Source organism: Neomonachus schauinslandi, chromosome 10, assembly GCF_002201575.2.
Source record: "Neomonachus schauinslandi chromosome 10, ASM220157v2, whole genome shotgun sequence".
NCBI lineage: Eukaryota > Metazoa > Chordata > Mammalia > Carnivora > Phocidae > Neomonachus > Neomonachus schauinslandi.
The window spans coordinates 31,114,881-31,136,203 of NC_058412.1; the positions used below are offsets into that span (position 1 = coordinate 31,114,881).

General features: G+C 37.9%; 1 protein-coding gene across 2 annotated transcripts in view; it reads right to left on the bottom strand.

Moving 5' to 3' along the window:
- Positions 1-508: 508 nt before the first annotated feature.
- SOS1 (SOS Ras/Rac guanine nucleotide exchange factor 1) overlaps positions 509-21,323 on the bottom strand; it is a 143,127-nt gene continuing 122,312 nt past the window's right edge. The window contains exons 16-23 of one of the 2 annotated variants that reach the window (XM_021697319.1): positions 20,506-20,668; positions 19,884-20,001; positions 12,393-12,565; positions 12,056-12,172; positions 10,544-10,808; positions 4,853-4,897; positions 3,013-3,131; positions 509-2,126 (exon numbers count right to left, since the gene is read on the bottom strand). In XM_021697319.1, the coding sequence (XP_021552994.1) occupies positions 1,635-2,126; positions 3,013-3,131; positions 4,853-4,897; positions 10,544-10,808; positions 12,056-12,172; positions 12,393-12,565; positions 19,884-20,001; positions 20,506-20,668 (1,492 nt within the window). In that variant the 3' untranslated portion in view covers positions 509-1,634. The remainder of the gene's footprint in view (positions 2,127-3,012; positions 3,132-4,852; positions 4,898-10,543; positions 10,809-12,055; positions 12,173-12,392; positions 12,566-19,883; positions 20,002-20,505; positions 20,669-21,323) is intronic. The other variant, XM_044919136.1, reaches the window with a different exon arrangement.

Consider the following 21,323-nt stretch of genomic DNA (forward strand, 5'->3'; position numbering starts at 1 on the left):
ACTGATGGACTGATGACTCTCTAATGATGGAATACTACACATTGCACAGACATTGTAGTGGAGATTAATAAAACTTTTTCTCTTTGACAAGTTGCATGCATTTCAGTCACGGTATTGGTTAGACTCAGAAGATCAGTACATAGGTTTAATGAATAATCTGTATTATGATACTAATGATGTAGGCAGATGTTCTATTATGAATAGTTTTGATAGAGCAAAGACCTCAAGCAAGGTAGAACGTTTAATAGAAACTAACAAACTGTATACACGTTGCCTAGGAAATTAAAAAACTTCCAAAGTTCTGCTTAAAAGATACCCATCCTATTCTAACCCAATTTTTTCCTACATGCCAAACTGTAACTTTAGATCATTCTTTAAGATGAATACATACATCCAGAACTAGAAACCAAGGCGTACCACAATACGTGCTTTTATGCTTAGTGTTTGCATGTATGTGTGTGTGTGTGTGTGTGCTTCAACTGAAAGAAATAAGAATCAACCATTTTCTCCATATAATAATTTAATATATGCCAGCCAAACAAAGTATTTGTATCTTTATTCAATTAAATTAAAACAGACCATAACATTCACTATATACACATGATTTCGGCAATGCAAGGTAATTCTAGATACGCTGATTACTCAACTATCAGTAAAACATGACCGTGTCAGCGACGCCCAGCAAGCGCTCCTTTTCACACCAGGTGACTGCGTTTCCGGAGTCTGGGCGGAGGGACAGCTATGAGCCATGACACGGATTATCAGTAAACTTTTGTGGGAGAAGGGGGGAAAGTAACAATCTAGCACAGATTAACAGTCTCCTAAGTGTAAATCGTATACTTGACAGTTACATTTTTAAAAAAGTTCTTCTGTCACCTTAATGACACAAAACTTCTCTCGTTTGAAGGCAATACCACCACGTTTTGTTTGTGTAGGGGGGGTGGGGGAATGCTCTTAAAATCAGTATAATTACTCCTAAAAAAAAAAAAGAAAGAAAGAAAGAAAACAAGAACGAAAAGAACAAAAAGACCACAAGTACCTCTTTGGTGCAGCCTCGGTACCCATCCCTTCACTGTGACAGTCAGGAAACAGGACGGCCGCAGTGCTGGGCCCGGGCTCCAGAGCTCAGGCGCCACAGCCGCTCCTCACAGGCCTCGGAACGACTTCTAAGAAAATATTTTAAAGTAGGACGAGTAAAAGCAAAGGAAAACAAAGGAGATATGAAGATCCCTGTTTAAGATTTCTTTTTAAAAAGTGCATATTTTGAATTACAAGAGCTGTCATCATGTGGGCCTGCTGGACACTGGACTGTGTTTTCCATCCCTTTAATGATCAAGATCACTTCACAAAAAGGGGACTCCTGCCTGTTGGCTGGAAGAAGTCCCTCTCCTCGATCTTCAGGTGCAATCAGTTGTCCAATTCCTCTAGATCGGTCTTCCCAGATTCGAAACGAATACCATTTTCACGTATAATTACGTCTTGGGTAAGGTTCGTTGTCCTACGCTGCATCCTGAAGCAGAGTCGGTAGTGTTGGGAGCTGTCGTTTCAACCCCCCCAGCACCGGCTCGCTCAGTGCGCCCATCGCCAGCACTGGGTCTGCGGCCAGCAAAACGTCCGTCCTGGAACAGAGCGACTCAGGAGGAGTGGGCGTTCTCCAACAGCGGTGGTCCATCTCTGTGCATGGATGGGTGCGTGTGCTCCCTTTTATAAGTTTTTGGAGGGAGTTTAGGGATATGTTGAGAAGTGCTTTGTCGTGGAGGAACAGGCGGCCCAGTGATGGAAGGAAGGTCCACTTCTTGTGTCAATGGTGGCGACGGCAGATGCCTTCTCGTGCCATGGGGAGACGGTGTTTGAGGAGGAGGTGGTGTAAAAGGGGAAGGGCTGTTTGGGAAGAAGGCATTGCCATGATCACTTTTTTTGCCCAAAGGGGGAGGCTGGAGATGTAGCGGGGAGCTGGAGAAAACATCAGGTGTCCTCACAGGTTCTCGCGGTGGTAATAAGGGAGGGCTCTCAGGAGGGTCTGATACAGAGGTCCGGTCTGATATTGAGTATCGTGGTGAATAGGCTTTGGATGTGGGCTGCCTAGGAGGAATCGCTGGGGGGCTGTCCAAATGCTTAGACATAATCTAACACAAATGAGAAAAAGAATAAAACACAAATTTATTAGCAATTCATGTAGTACCGTGAACACGTTAAGAATTAAGTTGGGGTTTTCAAACACGCTATTGGTAGAGCCCTAGGTGTGGATCAGGGAGTTTTGCCGTATGTTTTAAATGGGGGATTATGCCCATTTATTAGATTTTTTTTTCTAAGTTTTTATTTTTCTCAGAATTTTGTTGTTTGCTACTGCTTACCTATCAGTCAATCTAATATAAAATCATTTGTGACTTAACATAAGTTCATCTTATAATTTTAAACTTACTATATTAACATTTTATGATGTTCTGCAAAGTGTCTTGACTTGTCCAGGTGCTCTGCTCTCCGCACACTCAGAACCACTAAATCAAGTTAACGGTTGACAAAGAAAGAAGCTTAAACAAGTGGAAAAAATGGCTATTATAAGCCTTTAAGGTCTCTTCCAACCCAGAACTGTCGTGCAAATCCCATTTAAAAGCATGTCAGATTTACTATTAAGGGCTCAGATAGGTAATGTTTAAGTTTTACTTAAAATGTGCTTTCGTATAAAGCTTCACACTTCGCTTCTTTCTCTTTCTCTGTATAGTCTCTGCTTGAGACATTCTTCTTTACAGATTAAACTTGTTTATTCCTTGACAGGACCCATAATTTAGATTTATAAGGGTTTTGAAAATATACCAAAAAAACTACGTTCAGAAGAAAGGAAATAAACATTACTTCAGGGTAAATCCGTATCTAGTCCTCGTCTATACTCTGTTAAACTCAGCTACCCTGAAGTGTTAGCCTAATCCTGTGGGAACTAAACTAGATACAGGGGCTTGATTATAATGTAACCATAACGACTCCACTGTCCGGATGACAGGACTCCCTACTTACCTTAGACGGCGAAGATTCGGCGGGGGCAGATTCCGGCCGTCTTCGTGGAGGAACAGGAGGGGGGAGGGGCACTTCATCAGTGCCCTTGGTTAAACTTATAGACGATACTGAAGCAGATCCTGTAGGATGTTACATTTTTTTAAAAAGTTCACAGGAATTTTATTTCATCTATTAATCCTGAAAAGGCTTAGCTGGAAAGTGCTTATATTTATTAAAAGAAACGTACAGAATTATCAAAAGCAGCTCAATAAACCAATATACAATAGTATTTCCTTGATTAAAGCAAACTGCTATAAAAGCATGCAGAAATTTCTTAGCAGAATTTTCAGGAAAAAAAAAAAAACCTGCCTAAGATATTCGTTATTTTGCTTCTTGAACAAAATAACATTCCCACTGTTAATCTATTACTGGAATTTTTTATTTGGATATGATTCTCAGGTATCTGGGAGAAACAGCAAACTACTAAAAACTTTTGGAATGGTAATTTTGTTAAGCTTTTGTGATGGGCTCATTTTCTTTCTCTGACTTTATTAGTATAGAATTTCCCTGCCCTTACTGGATAGTCCTTGGGATTAGTTTCTGATCTTAACAGCTCTCCCCAGGTAGTCTCTCGAAGGATGCCAGGGAGAGAATCTCATGTCCAGGGGAGGGGTCTCTCCTCACTTTGCTTAGGTATAGACTGGCTCTCCTTGGCGGGTGAGCAAAATCAGGTTCATCATACTCTAACCCAAAAATTTTAATTGTGATGGAGCTATTTAAGATGACGGAGGCAGCCCTGATAAAAACAGAAATTACACTAGAATCTAGTGAACCCGATTTAAGAATAAGTTGATGAACTGGCACAAAAAAGGTAAGTAAAGTTTCTAATCAGAACTTATCCTATAGACATTTATGATGACAAGGACATAATATAGGCATAAAGTAATTACATTATTTAAAGACAACATTTATGTAAGTTGTTAGTTTATGCGCAGTATAAAAAAGATATGAAAAAATACATAGATGACCATTCAGAATTATACTTGGCAGGTTCTTGTTTTCCTTTAAGTATCAACAGCTTTTGTCAATTAGAAGTTATAACAATATAGAACTTAAAGAGTACTTTGTGTACTGATACTCAAATGAGCAGCATTTGGATCACCTACCTTTTTTCTTAAGAGACTACGTAGTAAATTAATTTAGCTTATAACTCATGTTTTCCATCATATACATTTTGAAATCATTTGTATGAAGGACAGCAAAACCACTAATCTATTAGCTTAAAACTTATGGAATCATTTGGTGAATTGTTAGTTGACTTTAAAAATAAAAGCAAACGTCTACAGTGGAACTTTATTTTGCTCAACAGTGATGACTATTTAGGCCATATAAGTTAAGTGGTTACAGTGATAAGACAGTTCTTCTAAAGTCAAATAACAGTCATTTGCCTAGAGTCTGTGCCATCGCCAGGCTAAGTGTATCTGGTGGTTTGGATACCGCGGTAGCTGCTAGCATTCCCACAGGCGCATGCATGCTCTTGCTGGTTTCTTTTTAAAGTTGAGCATTAAAATATATTTAGAACTCTATAGTGGGAAAAGAGAAATGGTTAAATGTGGAAGTCACCCATATAATGTTCTTTTGAAAGAGAAAACAGGTTTTACAAAAAGCATGAAAAGTGTCTAAGTTGAAGCAAATCATGTCTGATCAGAAGACAGCCCAAGTGAAGCCCTGACGTCTACGACGTTGCAAGCAAGGGACCAAGGCTGCCAGGCCCAAGAAGAGTTTTAGCAGGGAAGAGGACACTTGGTTTAATTTTTAAAGCCAAAGCAAGAATTAGGAGTCTTAAACCAAATATACTAACTTGGGCCATGGGGCAGTGAAACTTGGATAAAGATGGTATCGCTGCCTGTGAAAGGAAACAAGAAAGAGTAGATTGTTTTTCTTTCATTGATAAATTCAACTCATCTGTAAAAATGCATTTATGATAAAAATGTCATTTTTGTCATTCTAATTGTAAAGAATGGTACAACAGTCTTTAGTAAAAGCACATGACTTCTTACTTTTGAGAAAAATAAAGAACTAAATTGAGCTAATATATTGGGAATTTTGAAGATTTTCTTTTAGATTCACTACCTGATGTCATAATAAGTAAATGAAAAGCATTCATGGGAAAACTAAAATATCCTCTATTAGTGGAAGACTTTAAATAAAAAAATGTCTAAACGCAATTCAAGCCAAGAATTCAGCGGGACATAGAGAAATATGTCATTTAGTAAAGGTTATTTTGAAAACTCAAATGTGTGAAATAAGTAGTAAATGATGAATTTATGTTATGTCAATTGAAAAATAAAAGGGAATTTCTTACTAATATTATTATTATATACTTTTCAAAATATTCTTACAGCGTATATTCTTGGCGCAAAATAGTTACAGCTTTGGCTACTACAAAACAAGCCTGAGAGTGATAGAGCCTTTTCCTTCCATATTCTTGAACACTTAAATCAATAAATATCTGGTGCTTAGACACATTTTATACTGGAAACTCCCTGACAAATCTAGAATGTTTAATTTCAACAGTATTAATTCTTCTAAGAAAAAGAACTGAAAACCCTATAGGCCAAAGCCCCAAGAGCATTAAAGGAGAAAATTGAGACTAGAGGCTAAGTGATCTGTACTGGTTCTAAGTCAACAGAGTTGCTGATGTGACCCTGCTTCCTATTACACAGACTGAAGCGGTAATATCCAAGAGACAAAAATAATTCCTGTAGCACTAGTCTGAGCTGATTTTTCAAAAAAATTCAGGTTCCTCTCTCTTTGCACAACAGACCATCACTCAGTTTGGACCACTGTTTTTTTCTAGTTGTTTTGGTCAGAACAAGGATAATTTTATGTTCCAGGTGCAGTTGGCAAGACTATTAATGTGACTGCTATTTATATAGATACGGTGGGTTTATTTCCCACATAGCCCCAATTTCCAGCAATCTATCCCATTAATCTCCTTTCCTTATGCACTGATACTTATTTGGAGGCCATGGTCACCAAGGGTAGCAATCCAGCTAATTCTACTAAGTTATCTCTCAGAAGATTAAAATTGATTTTTATACTCCTTGATAGTAAATGAAGCTGTTACTCTGTCAATGATTCACTCCACTATTTATTAGGCATCTATGATGAAACAAGGGTTAAAGGGGTATTTACCTCTAGTGCTTACCTACTTAGGTTTTTTTTCCACTTTTCTTGGAAAGGAAATAAATATGCCTCCTGGAGATAAGCCTCAAGAACATGCTAGTACACTTAGTATAATATGGGAATAAAATAAAAACACAAAGCTTATGACAGCTACAAACTGCAGGCTTTTAGAAAGACTTGTTATCCCAGGGCACCTGGGTGGCTCAGTTGGTTAAGTGACTGCCTTCGGCTCAGGTCATGATCCTGGAGTCCCGGGATCGAGTCCCGCATCGGGCTCCCTGCTGAGTCTGCTTCTCCCTCTGACCCTCCTCCCTCTCATGCTCTCTGTCTCTCATTGTCTCTCTCGCAAATAAATAAATAAAATCTTAAAAAAAAAAAAAATTAAAAAAAAAAGAAATAAATAAAAACACAAAGCTTATGACAGCTACAAACTGCAGGCTTTTAGAAAGACTTGTTATCCCTATGCATACACACCTGTACATACACAGACTTGGCTTTGATCGTCTTTATATGTATGGCACAGGCTTAGATTTGTGTGTTTGGTAAGTTAAGGGCACTTTTCTGATTTGTCATTTTAAATGAATTTCTCGGTCTCTAATTAAGAACTATATACCAGAAATTCTATACTAGCTGGGTACTGAACAAATTTACTGATAAGGACTTAGGAGTGAAGCCCAATTAATTAAAAAAGTAGTACTAATTTGTTAGGTATAAAGCCCGGACAAAAGATCAGTGGTTCTCAATCTTGGCTATGCATTTCAGTCCCTCTGGGAAGCTTTTAAAAAAATAAATAAATAAAATACTGATTCTTAGTGTCCGTACCAGTCTAATTCAAGTGCGGGTGGGGCATATGGGTAGGTTGGTTGTTTTTTTAAGCTTCCCAGGGGATCATACTGTATAGTCAGGATTGAAACCCTGTTGAAGATACTTTCCAATTTATAACAGTCATTCTTGAAAATAGGAACAAGCCTTTTCCTATAGAAAAAAATTCTATAAATCACGAATAACTTCTTAAACTCACAAAAGCCTGTTAAATGCAAATGTATCTGAGATTAGAAACTAAGCATCTACAACAACCTTCTATGAAGAAAAGCCTTGCATTCTAACTTGAAATGCTTGGAAAACATTTTTTTCTGGTCAAAGCTTCCTCTCCTGAGGGCTAGAGCCGAAGCTCATGGGCAGCACAAGACCAGGTGGGACCTCTGGCTCCCTTTCGTGACCTGGCAATCTTCAAACAGGAAGGCACGTAGAGCACTTCTTCCTCCTCTCCACCTTGTGATGGCAGCAGAAACAAAACAGCAAGCTGGGTGGTCTCTCTCCTCATCATGGTGACTGTCTTCACCACCTCAAAGGTGGAGCTGGCCAGGGCAAGGTGTGGAGCAGGGCTGAGTGGGAGGGTCTATGCAGCAACACTAAGGGGTTGGCCAGTTTCCTTACCTCTCTGTCCTCACCACAAAGCTTCCTGTGACCACTCTTGCCCATTCTGTGGTCATCTTTGTGTAAACTTCCACAGCACTGTGTCTTCACCACTCATTTAGCATTTTGCTGAGCCCTTATGTATCTTCTCTGGTAAAGCTTGCAATCTTACTGAGAGTGAAAAATAAACATAGTACAAAGAGAATCATGGCATTTAACAATGGTTAAAGCACCGAACTATGATTTTCTTTGTACTACGATTATTTTTCATCTCTCAGTAAGATTATGAGCTTTACCAGAGAAGATGTGATGTATAAGTGCTTGGCAAGGAATGAGATATGCAACAGATACTGGCTGATTAATTAATTATGGTTTTAAAGTAAACTGTTTTGAAAGACAAAACTACAAGAAGCAAAAAAGCACTATTATAAGTGATCAAAAATCGAACTTTGCCTTTTGAAAAACTTAGGCAATGGAATTTTCTGCTGTTTTGTATTGAGTGGAGTATGTTCAGATGACGTAAGAATGTAGGCCCAGCAGCGCTTTCCTGACAGGCTCTGAGGACGTAGGAACTCTCACTGGGCAACACAGTGGGCAAGCTGGGAGCTCTGGTGACCCCCACAGTCCTAGCAGGTCTGTTAAGCAGAGGTGGGGTCATCAGCAACTGAGGACCTTGATGACACAAAGGCCACGGGTAAGTTTTAAGTAAGGGACTGAGCATACAGATGGTTTTATATTATGCTGGCTTCTCTGATTTCAAAATCAGTTATTTTCAGTATTTACTAAGAGCAAAGGGAACAGTAACAGGAATTTTCTTTATCACAAAGAAAGCGAAATTGAGAAAACCCTCCAAGCTAAGCTTGCAAAGCCTAACTTCTGGAACAGTGGTTTCTCCACCTTCTAGCTGTTAAATACTGTTCCCCTGCCACGTAGGGACAGGGCACTGCATCCAGAATGATTCCTTCTTCCCTCTGTGACTAACTGCTTTAAAGATTCAGCACTAGTAGGCAATGTTAATGTGCTTATCTCCTGTTTTTCCCACCTCTTCCATTTTTAGCTACTTTTTAAACTGAGAGAAGTACAATTTGCAATTGATAGCTTTCGTGTGATTTCAATAATTTATTTATGCGGGAATCTTTATAATATAGACCACAGCTATCTGCACTAAGGAAAAAAAACCCTGCAAACAGTTAAATAGGTCAGAATTAATAATGATTTTAGGTTGGGTATACTGCAAAAAGTGCTGGTTTTATTACTTAATTTTAGAGGGTTTATGAATTGGGGAAAATAAGTGGAATTTTTTTTTTTTTACCTGGTGTTTACTTGAACTTACCAAAAATATCTGGTAGCTTAATATGTATATAACGTGACCCCATAATCCCCAGTAGCCAAATAAAGCCAAGATGTAGTAATTCTCAAAACAAACACACTTTAGGTGGTAAAAAGACAAGACAAACTGCTGGGTAACTATGAATGTATGTACAACACAGGAATAAATAAATAGGATTCTGGACCAAATCTCAAAATAATACAACTCCAAAAATAATTTTAAGTCAATTTTTGTTAAAAAGTTAGATTGTCTGAGTTGGAAGAAACCTTAAAAATCTAGCTGGATCCCCAGAAGGCACAGAAAGTCTTTTATCTAAAATCAGAAAGTTCACTAGCAGACTGAGATCCCAAACTGGATTCCTAACTCCTAGGTCACCCACTTCTCGACCTCCTTCCCCACAGTAACGACATGCTGTCTCTCAGGATTGGATTCTGTTCTGTCAGATAGCAGCATAGGACTTGATCTGCACACTGAGCTTAGACAGCCAATGGGAAGAGCACGTGGAAGTGGCTGAGAGGGGTAAAGGTGATGGGATTCAAGTTTTGATTTAATACTGAACAAACGGAAAGAGGTCGTGTGTTCTTAGAGCTCTAAAGCTCCACGTGGAATTGACTAGAAAATGAGTGGAAGCAGGGTGACCTACATATCAAAGGCAGCCTCTTCAAAGGGCTGGCGCTGAGCTGTAGTGTTTGGAAGTCACTAGCCATATGTGGATTAATAAGCACGTGAATGTGGCTAGTCTGAGTTGAGGTGTGCTGTAAGTGTGAAATGCATACTGGATTTTGATGATTTAGAACAAAAAAGAGAATGCCAAATAGCTCAATAAATTTTTATCTTGAGTTCATGTTGCAATGATAATATTGCAATTTAACACACTAAGTTAAATAAAATATATTATTAAAATTAATTTCACCTAATTCTTTTTGCTTTTCTAAACGTGGCTATAGAACACTTAAAGTACACATGTGGCTCACATTATATTTCTACTAGACAGCCCTGATCTAGAAATAAGAAAGGAAGGAGGAACAGTATGCAGTCTGTGAGATCTGTATGGCTGGGCTTGAACAAGCACAGGCGGTGTATTAGCGGGCGCTATGCAGCAATCCCCCAGGTGGTATAGACCAAGAAAGGGTTAAGTAGGAGTTTAAACTGGATACTTGCTGCAAAATTTGAAACCTACAGAGTTTGGTGGAAAGGCAATGATGTACTGAGCAGTATTCAAATATAGTAATTCTGGAGGCAGCTAATTTAAAGCACTGGACTGACAATCCTTGCAGATTTTAGGAGTTCTCTTTGTTTCCTCTAGGTAAGAGGAACGCATGTTAAATTTACCCGTTGAAAACAAATGCGCAAATCAAGTTTAAATTACCAATTTCGTCACCAGGCCTTGTGGTAAAGTATAATAAATTTAAAGAGGGCTATTCCAACAGGTTTTTAAAAATCGTTAAGTTGCTGGAGTTTAGAATTTGCTTTATATTTTTATAATAATATCTTTTGAAATGGTATTTGTCTACAAATTTACAAAAAATAAAAAAGTTATACAGATTCTTTTTCACCTCTAGCACATATAATAAATACTAGCAATTACTTTAAAGCACTTAAAATGTTAGCACCTACTTGAGTGAAAAGGGCTCGAATGATCGGAATCAAAAACGCTGCAAACATCTGTGGTACTAGAAGCACCAGAAGCAGGAGGAGGTGTTAACGGTGTTCTTGGAGAGTTTGGTGCAGATGCTGTACTTTCTGTTTCACTTTCAGGGATCCTACTATAACTAATTTTCCTTGGCTCCTGCTGCAGAGGTGTGGGATGTCTCATGGTACCTGGTCTTGGGTTTGATGGACGAACACCAGGAGATTTTAGGGGATAGCTATATTTTTTTGGCTGTAGACATATCAAAAGAAACACAATATTTACAACACCATAACAGAAAGGAAGGTTTTTCTTTATATGCCTGGTAAAACTCAACTAATACCTAGGAAAACCATAAAAACCATAAACCGTTACTAAAGAAGTTATATAATGATTAAAATCAAAGTGCCCAAGTTAAAATATTAACATCCCATTTCCATAAAGCCTTGGCTATCTAAAATATTAGGCAATGAATTTCTTTAAATAGCTGAGTCTTAGTCCTAAAAATACCAGAGTATTTGTTATCTTAATATTTTTGAATGAAATCTTTCTAAGATATGCTGTAAATTTCTCTGGTTTTTTAAACAGACCTTGTTGAACTAATTTAACCTTGCTGGAAAAGCGAGGATCATTATTATGAACGATGATACCTTATGATGCTGTAATACTGTGATGCTGGAATCGTTTGAGCTATTTACAAATGCATTAAATTGCTTCAGTTTTCATCTGTGTGTGTGTATGTTAGTTTTATGAAATTTTCTTTGGAGCAAGACTATATAGCTATGTCTAATTCGCTGTTTTTAGTCCATCTTTTAAAAAACCATTTTATGCCTTGAGAAATTTTCTTGGGAGGTAATTGCATAACCTTTAGTTCACAGATACTCTGAAATTTATCTTGGTTAGTTACTAAGGAAGCCATTTATATTTACTTCTTGATTTTTTACTTACTTTGTGAACAAGACCGATTATATTCAGACCAGTGAGGTGATGATACTGTACATAAAACTGGCCAGGCATGAAAAAACAAAGGAAATTTTACTTTCCCACCAAAAGTATCTTTAACCAAACTTGTTATTTTTATGACTAATGATTCATGGTTAAAAGTTTTCATAAGTCATTACCTTAGAAAAAAGTCATAAATGCATATGTTTATTACAAATGAATTAGTATAAATTAATCAAATTTCCTGCCCTTAAAATAAATCTCAAATAACATTTTTGTTGAAAAAAAAACTTACATATTTGCCCAATTTCTTCATTTATCAGGATTTATTCAGATTAATAATAATGCTCACTTATTTGCAATCAAGTGGGATATTCCTGAGCATACTTATTAAGCATTTATTCATTACTTTTATCCATCACATGTACACTTCATCCCTGAATGCCCTCATGGAAAACTAATCTGTATAATACATATGGTAGTGAGGACATCACCAGACATAGATAACTGCAAAAAATATATAAATATGAAAGAAATAGAAATATGTGAATGCTTACAAATCTTGGGAGAGGCTTAGGATTTCGTGGTTCTATTTCTAGGGATTTGTTGAAAAGATAATCTGTAAATTCTTTTTCCATGCTATTTCCCATTGGATTCAAATTTTCAAAGAACCTCTAAAATAAACGCAACGAAATAAACAATTATTAGTATTAAATATTTTAAATGCAGTTTGAAATTCACAAAAGTAACTTAAGAAAACATTTAACAACATAAGAAAATCTGAGTTATTTTTAGCTTTATTTTCCTTTAGCTCCTCCATGAAATAAACCTGCCTTTCATCAGCTGGTTTATAAACTTAATTAGAAAGATGTATCCTCAAATAATTCAACTTACTTTGATATCTGATTCTACTCGTAAACAATAAGGCTGATTTTGGTACTGCTGGATCTCTCCTGTTATTTCTGCTACTTTCCTCCTTTTGCTAAAGTTTATAAGCTCTTTTCCATGCCTTTTTAGGACCTCAGGGTTGCCTTCTTCTGTTTTCAAGATATTAGTTAGATAAATTCCTAGAAGATATAATGAAATTATTTCAAGGATAAAAAAGGAACCAGCTAGTTCTTTTTGTCAGTAATTGTAGGCATATTACACTGTACTATCTCAATCACCATCACCAAAGATTTAAGGCACAGATTTCCATTTGATGAAAAAGTAGCTAACTAAATATCAAGAGAGATATTTTTATAAGTATCAAGTTCTTCTGTGACACTTGTTTTATAAATACAGGAGAAAAGGGGAGATCAAGTTTAACAAAACTTAAGAGCTTTATCAGGAGGAATAACCAATTTCCCATACCTCCAAACCCATATGGTATTTCACATAAGTCACTGATCTGTTAAAGGAACTTGAACATAACCCCTCACTTTAACAACACACATTTCTGGCCAAAGGGGAAAATGTTAAATTCATAGGATCATATTTTCTGCTTACTCAAAGGTTGTTAGGCTTTGTAAGTCAGAGGTAGAACTGTTTGGATAGGCTTACTTGTGGGAATGGGGAAGGATCTGCAAGCCTATCAAACACCGTATTGCATATAATTTATGTCTGTTCTGGTCTTCAGTACTTCTAGAATTAGTGGCAGTCTCCTAACTGAGCTCCTGTTTCCACATCACTGCAGGCTGTGCACTGGAGGAGGAGGAGAAGGACCCAAGTAACAGGCACTTTGGTTCTTTACACGGCCCTCTGGTGCCAGGAGCACCTTCGTTCCTTTCTGTTCTAGCATAAAGGTTCTGGAGCCAACTCTGCTGCTTTCTACTTGTGTGGTCTTGTGCAAGTTGCTTAGCTTCTCTGTGCCTTGGTTTTCTCATCTGTAAAATGAGGATAGCAAGGTTGCTTTGAGAAATAAGTGAGTAAATTTATGTATATGCTTAGAATAGGGCCTGACGAAAGTAAACGCTTAGTTAGCTATGGCTCTGATTGTGGATGCTATCGTTGCTAGTCTTGGCCTATTCTCTTAAGCTTCTGCCTTTTCCCCTAAAGTACTGACTGATGCTTTGGGGAAAGAAAAGGGTGTGTGTGAATATCTGAGTTCATTCACCCAGTACACAAATACTGAGTCTCCGCTGTATGCCCAGCACTGCATTAGGTACTGCAGATACCAGGATGAACAAGACACATAGTCCCTGATCTCAAGGAGTTCAGAGCTTTGAATGTGGGCTACAGTCCAATTCGGTAAGTACTATATTAGTGGTCATGCATAAGATGCTAGCAGAGCACGAAGGCGTGCCTAACTCTGCCTTGGGCCGGTGGGAACAGAAAAAGCATCACAGATGAAGTGATGTTTACAGTAAACCTCAAGTAAGGAGTACGATGGAAGGGCATTCTAGGCAAAGCAGCAGTGCGTCCGAAGGCACTGGTTCATGACGAAGCCTGGCAGGCATCCTCTGAGGTGGACTGTTCCACGGTACGGCCGGAGCGGATGGGTCTGGGGTGGGGGGAGGCAGGGGGCAGGGTAGGAGGACAGACACGGGCAAGGGGCTTGGTAGTCCTGATCCCCCAGCGCTAGAGGCCGTGCACTGGAGAAGGAGTGGAAGGAACAAAACAACACTTCCGTTCTCATCACAGTTCAGTGGCTCCCAAGGCTTTTGTGATAGAGGCATATTTTCAAATACTACAATATTTGGCCACGTTCCTGAAAAGATTAAATGACTCAAACTCAGCGAACAAGTCAGCAATAATGAAACATGATAGACATCAATGCCTGTTTGCTTCTGAAAAGTATCCAGTTTTTAAGTATATTTGTTGGCTCTTTCTTAGCACCGAGGCTACTCTCGATTAGACACCCGTAAGACAAACGTACCATGTGTTCTCACATGCACAGGCTTTTCATCTGCCTGTCCCTTGGCTCTTTTACTTGCAGCCAGTTATATTCGCCACTACACTCTGTCGCGTGATGCACTGAGCTCAGTGTTCAGTCTGACAGACATACCCGTACAGTACACATATCTCAGGGCAGTGGGACTCAACTGGTGGCCACACACTGGTGGCCCAACTGTGAAGGGTTTGTGGGTAGCAGCACCTGGATTGGATCATGAAGAGCCCCTTTTCAAAGAGCTTAATTTTTATTCATAGTTAGGAGATTATTAGCCAATCTGCATTCTAGAAGGATTACTCTGTACTATGAAGCCAGATGGGTTAGAAGGGAGTTCAGATTAGAAGCCAGATGAGCAGTTAGCAGGATGAATGTAGTCCTGGTGAGCTGATGAGGGCTGTCCGAGGGTCAACAGGGATAGAGGGAAGTGTGCACGTCCTTAAGGGACAGACTCCACAACTGCTTAACTGGTCTGGCAGAGGGCAGGGACGGGCTGGGTGGGAAGGAAGACTCGGCTCTGTGCCTGGCTGACTGACTGGGTGGTGGTGTAATGACTGCCGCTGGGAACAAGGAGGATAATCAATTATGGGATGTTGTAGCTGTTGAAAGTATACTTGAATGAAGTTGTAAAAATGCTTACAAGTAGCATTTTGGGAGAGCTCAGGATAGAATCTGGAAATTATTTTATGACATACTAATGGCTTGTTAAAAGGAGAACAAATGATCAAAGAGGTGGTATCCAAATTTTGTTGATTACACACAACCATCAGTAAAAAAACGTTTAAGCATGGATCCTATATATATAGTTTCTGAGTTAGAAAAGTAGTACAAACGTATACACAGACCTGAGTATTATGTACTGTTGAACAGTAACCTAGCCTGCTCTGGTGACAGCTGTCTGGGGAAAGGGAGAGCAGAGCAGCACCACACAAATAATGAAGCAGGGCAAGGTTTCACGTTGTTGCTGACGCCTTTTCCAGCCTTTCTAGGAAAAAGTGGCTGCTCAGGGTTCTGGGTTCATACTTCAACTGATACATTTCTGTGATGCAACATTACATCTACTACATGGTAATATAATTTATTTTTCTGCTCTTTCAAGAGAGCTTATTGAGGGTAAGACTGTGTTTTATTTGTCTCTTGATTCTTGACACCTAGCCCTGGGCTTGGCATGTAGAGGCATTCAACAATGTTTCTGAACGAATAAAAAGAAGCACATTATTTCAGAATAGAAGAGAAAGCATTTGAAGAATAGCTCAGGATGCAAGAGACATACAGTCAATCCTAAAATGGCAGGGAACAAGAGTGGAGGGGAGGCAGACTGACAAGAAACAGAAGGAGGACATAAAACTAGAGCCGTATGAAAGGAAAGAGCAAAGCCAACACTACAGACTTGGGTGTTTGTGCAGAGAGGTGAGGCTCGGCTGAAGGAAGAATCTACATCTTTTTACCTTTATTGGAAATGTCAGTATGCCTCTACATATATATCCCTTTAGAGTGAGTAGAACACTTTGGTATATGGAGAAAAACTGAGATATAGACTCAGTTTGGGAAAGCCTCAGAAGGAGAAGTTGCCTGACTTTTATTCTGTAAATGGTGTAGTGCCAGCGAGAGACCTGAATGAGAATTCTGGCAAGATGACAGAGGAAGTAAGTGTCAGATACCGTCCCTGACCCTCCCATAGAGGGGGGGGGGGGAAATCCACAAAAACAGTCCCCAGAATTAAGGATAAGAATCTGGGAGGAGTTTCTACAAGCCACCATATAGACGAGCCAGAATTAGGAAGCAGCAGGAACATCTGGCTCCTCCCTCTGGTCAGAACCAGGAAAGGCTGTGTGGCTAACATCAGGAGCTGGGGGAACAACAAAGATCTCCCAGAGCAGGAGAACTGACCTTGAAACAGAAGAGGCTCAGTAACCAGGAAGAGAAGCAGAAACAGGCAGGAAGGCGGGCAGGTGGGCTGTCTGTACCTATCAAACTAGCTACATGTTTGTGTTCACTCACCAGATCACATGGCCGACCTTAAACACAATGGAATCATACTCTAAATACAGGTCTGAAACTTTTTTTTCCCACTTAACATGTTACGAAGATCAGTTATGTTAGTTCGTATGTCTGCAAGAGAGTACTTCAGAGAGTTCAGTTTGTGTGAATAAATGCTCACCAATCAGGGTGATGGGGTAGTGGGGCCACACAGGGAGTTGGGGGAACAGGCCCTCAAGTTTCTTTTCACCTCTCACAGTGGTGACCTATCACAGGTAGTGTGACCACGAGCTCAGTGAGCACATGGAGGGACTATGTATTTTTCACTTTTTCTAAGCACCTGACATAGTCCCTGATATTTCACAGGTACTCAAGAAATATTTGACAGATTGAATGAAATGAGTATCAGGCCTACCCAGGTCCTTTCAAGGCTCCCTTGTATGAACTCGCACCATAGTCACCACACTTCAAATACATCGACTTTAATGCATCTGCTTCTTGATCCTCTTTTTGTAAACTATTTTTAAATTGTTCGTTAACTCCTTATCAAAATTATCTTTACACTCTTTCCTCTATGAACTGTGGAAGGTCTGTGCGTCTTCTGTACTGCCCAGACAGGTGTAACATTTCTAACTTATAAGATCTTATGTAAGATACATTCCATTTTAAAAATTAAATATGACTGAATCTGTACTTTTTTTTTTTTTTTAAGATTTTATTGATTTATTTAGAGAGAGAGAGAGGGAGAGAGCGAGCATGCGCTGGGTCGGGGGCAGGGCAGAGGGAGAAGCAGGTTCCCCAGTGAGCAGGGAGCCCAACACGGGGCTCGATCCCTAGGACCCTGGGATCATAACCTGAGCCCAAGGCAGATGCTTAACTGACTGAGCCACCCAGGTGCCCCGAATCTGTACTTCTATAACTTAAAAAAAAAAAAAAAAGTTTTACCAGAAAGAGAAAATAAATAAACTCAATAATTTTACCAAGAATGTAGGTAGGGGGGCAAAAAGTTCTCAGGAAAAAAATAAATTAATAATGATAAAAAGTAATACATGATATAGAAAACAAAAGAAGAGAGTAATTACATTTACGATTTTATCTTTTTGAAGTAAAAAGCAAAGTAAAACAAGTAAAAATAGAAATGGGAAAGATAGGGCGCCTGGGTGGCTCAGTTGGTTGGGCAACTGCCTTCGGCTCAGGTCATGATCCTGGAGTCCTGGGATCGAGTCCCGCGTCGGGCTCCCTGCTCAGCGGGGAGTCTGCTTCTCCCTCTGACCCTCCTCCCTCTCATGCTCTCTGTCTCTCATTCTCTCTCTTGCAAATAAATAAAATCTTAAAAAAAAAGAAATGGGAAAGATATATTGCAAATGGAACAATTTAAAAAATGTTTTTGTAGATACAACTGACTACTAGTATTTTTAAAATAATGAAATGAGACAAGTGTGTAGCAGGAAATGGAAATAGAAAAAAATTAAGGAAGAAATTAAAATGTTACTAAAGAATTATATCCTCCAAAAGATTCCAGGCCCAGATGGTTTTTCTGTTGGCCTACTTCAAAGTTTAAAGGCTAGATCATTTCATGATATTCCAGAATAGAGTAAGATGGAAAGCTACTAAACTCATGTTATGAAGTAAATGTAACTACGACAACAAAATCTGATAAATAGAGCACAAAGAAAAATCACAGACCAATCTCGTTTATGTAGATGGATATAAAAATCCTAATAAAAATGATAATGAATAGAATTCATTTGTACACTTAAAAGATCAATCTACTATGAATAAATAAGGTTTAATATTAGTAAATAGGAAAGTTCAGCATTAGTAAACCTATAATTTTAATTTGCTAAGCAAGAAAAATTATTTTTCCCCCACTAAGAGGTGGTGAACTATTAAAAATAAATGTATTTGCTAACAAAAACACAGAAGATAACTATGAAAAGAAACTTTAACATAATAAAAAGCATCTAATCAAGCAAATAGAATTATACCTATTCCCACTGAAACTGAAATTAAAACAGAGCTACTTATTTTCATCACTATTGTTTAATCTTTGTTTGGGAAGGTCTGACTAATGCTATAAAGCCTAACACAGAAATAAGACCAAAGGAAGAGACATGATTAAATATTTAGAAAAGCCAAGGAAATTAAAAATTCCTAGAATTAAGGGTAATTGATTATTAAAAAATGAATACCATTCACAACCAAAAGTACCCAGGAAAAAGTTAAGTATCATATATGTTCTTTCCAAATTAATTGATAGACTGTTCCAACTGTATTTTGGGGAATTATCACCCTCCCCCATTATAAAGTTCAGAGACAAAACTGGCAAAGAAAATACTGAAGTGGCAGTGAAGAACCAACTTTGTCATATATGAAAACACTACAAAGCAGGTTTCTTAGCCTTGGGCATTACTGACCTTTTGGACTGGATAATTCTTTGTTGTCAGGGGCTGTCCTGTGCGTTGTAGGATCCTGCCTTCTACCCACTAGAAGCCTCTAGCACCTCCCAATTAGAACAACAAAAAATGTCTCCAGACATTGCTAAATGTTCCCTGGGGGGCAAAAATTGCTCCTTGTTGAGAATCACATTATAAAGTGCCAATCATTAAAAACTGGGGCACTTGTATAGGAAGTTAATGGGAAACACTATTTATTAAAGAAAGAGGTACCATATATAAATGGGATAAAGAAAATTACTCAATAAACCTGGGTCAACAAATAAACAATTAGGTGGAGAAATAAATTTGAAGATTTCATATATCTAAAAGAGACTTTGATTAAAGAGTTAAATATAATTTTAAAGGTCACATCATAAGCTAGAAGAAAATATGACTGCAATATTAAATTACTAGACTGGAAGAATTTTCTAAGGTTAGAAACAATAAAAATCATAATGGTAAAGATGGACAGATTATAGAATTTTAAAATACTGTATATCAAAGAATAAAAATAAAAAGCCAGATTGGTAAAATATCTAGCTTGAGAAATTCCCAGCTAGATATATAGTATCTAGCTAGATTGGTTATCTAGCTCAAAAAAATATTCTCAAATACAGACAAAAGGCAAAAGTCTTAAAAGGAAGGAAAGGGTACTTCCTTCCTCTGGTGTAGAAGAACAAGAAAAAAGGATAAAGTTTTGGTGTGCAGAAGATGTGGGCTCAAAGATGACTTTTAGCTATGTGAAACTGTTTACAAGTAAGAGGATTATAAATATAAACGAGTATGGCCATACCTCTTCTGTAGAGTGTTTGGTCTATTAAAATTCAACAAAAAAGATTTCTATGAATATAAAAGTACAAATCAGCTTTATATGATATCAAATGGCTGCCCAAGATGGAAATAAAAAAATGGAATTTACATTTTGGGCATGATCTTCAAATGTCCTAATAGAGTAAAATTCTATGGTGATTCAGGTGCTAATTATTTACTAAATAAGTATTTTCTGCTGGTATATTCCATATATGTATATTCAGTCATTTAATGAAGTAAGTGTCTTGTTTTATCCAGAAACACAATAAAAATTCAAGAAATGCTCACCAAAGAAAGGCACACATGGTGGATTAATAGACCTGAGTTTTGCCAAATATTTCTTATAGTGATCTTCACTTAATTCATGAGCTTCTTCTAAAATTTTCTTTTGGCGACTTGGTATTTGCTATAATAAAAAAAATAATATTTAGGAAGCATAAGTTTACAAAAGGAATCACAGGTTTTGCCCCAAAATGCCAGGCTTAGAGTAGCCCAAACACAACAGTATCAGTTTGATTCTAAGAAATGATAATAACTGTTTCAAAGACACTGTCTTCATTGATCCTAGAACAAACTTAGGGTATGTGTGTGTATGTGTGTGTGTGAGAGAGAAATCTGTTCTTATCAGTTTAATATCTTGCAATTCCTTACACAATTATGAGAGCATTTAATTGTATATTCCATACAAATAAAGTGCTGAAAGGTTTTTCATCTTCTAACCTAGCCTAGGACCTGTGAATGCATTTTAACGAGAATGCCTAATTTATAAAGTGCAACCAATTCAATACAAAATTTAGACAATTCCATCTTTTAAACTGTTACTGAAAAGACAGATAAGGCACTTAAACATTAAAGACCACGATTATTAAAATCCTGATTCTTCATTTAAAAAACACCTACACAAACCTACCTCAAATGTGTGGTCTAGTCTGTAAACAGGTGAGGAGTTCATAGCACTGACAACCTCAAGGACACCATTGAAGTTGTTCAGCTCTTGAAAGACTTGTAGAATCTCAATTATTCGACTCACCACAGCTACTCTTTCTTCTAAGTTTTCAGTTTCTACAATACATCTGGGAATCAAAGACAAAAAATGAATTAAATTTGTAGTTTTCCCAACAAAGAAATGATTTAAGGAATTTAGTAAATAAAACAATGTAGAGTGGCGGGGGAATGGTTATAGAGGAAGTATAGAGAACATATATTCAGACGGAAGGGTATAGCAGGAGACTGGATAAGGCAGTGCCTTCAGTCGGGCATGCTGCTCTTCACTGTTTTTCACACTGACACAGCAAAACAGTCAATCATTTTCCTACTCTATTAGAATTAACTGATGAGCCTAACATCTTGTTGAATGTATGCTTGGTCTCTGGGATGTGGGTGTGTTCTAGGGGAATTTATTCTGGAACTCAAGAATTCTGTGCCTCCTGTTCATCTAATTGCAAGATTTTAGTGATTAATGTTTCTTTCTTTGATATACAGAAACAATTAGTTGCATTTCTAGGAGCAGCTCTTTAGAAAAGCACTGAAATGTTAAAAAGTCAATTAAAGTATTTTACCATATTTAAGAATAAAATTTTTTAAATTACTAAGGAAGAAAGAAAAAGTCAAAAACATTTTACATTTAAATACCAAGAATCCTTGGAAGGTATGTAAATTCCAGTACATAGCTAAAAGGAAGCATACTGTGCTCAAAAAGAGAAAATTCCTCAGTGAGCATTTACTAAT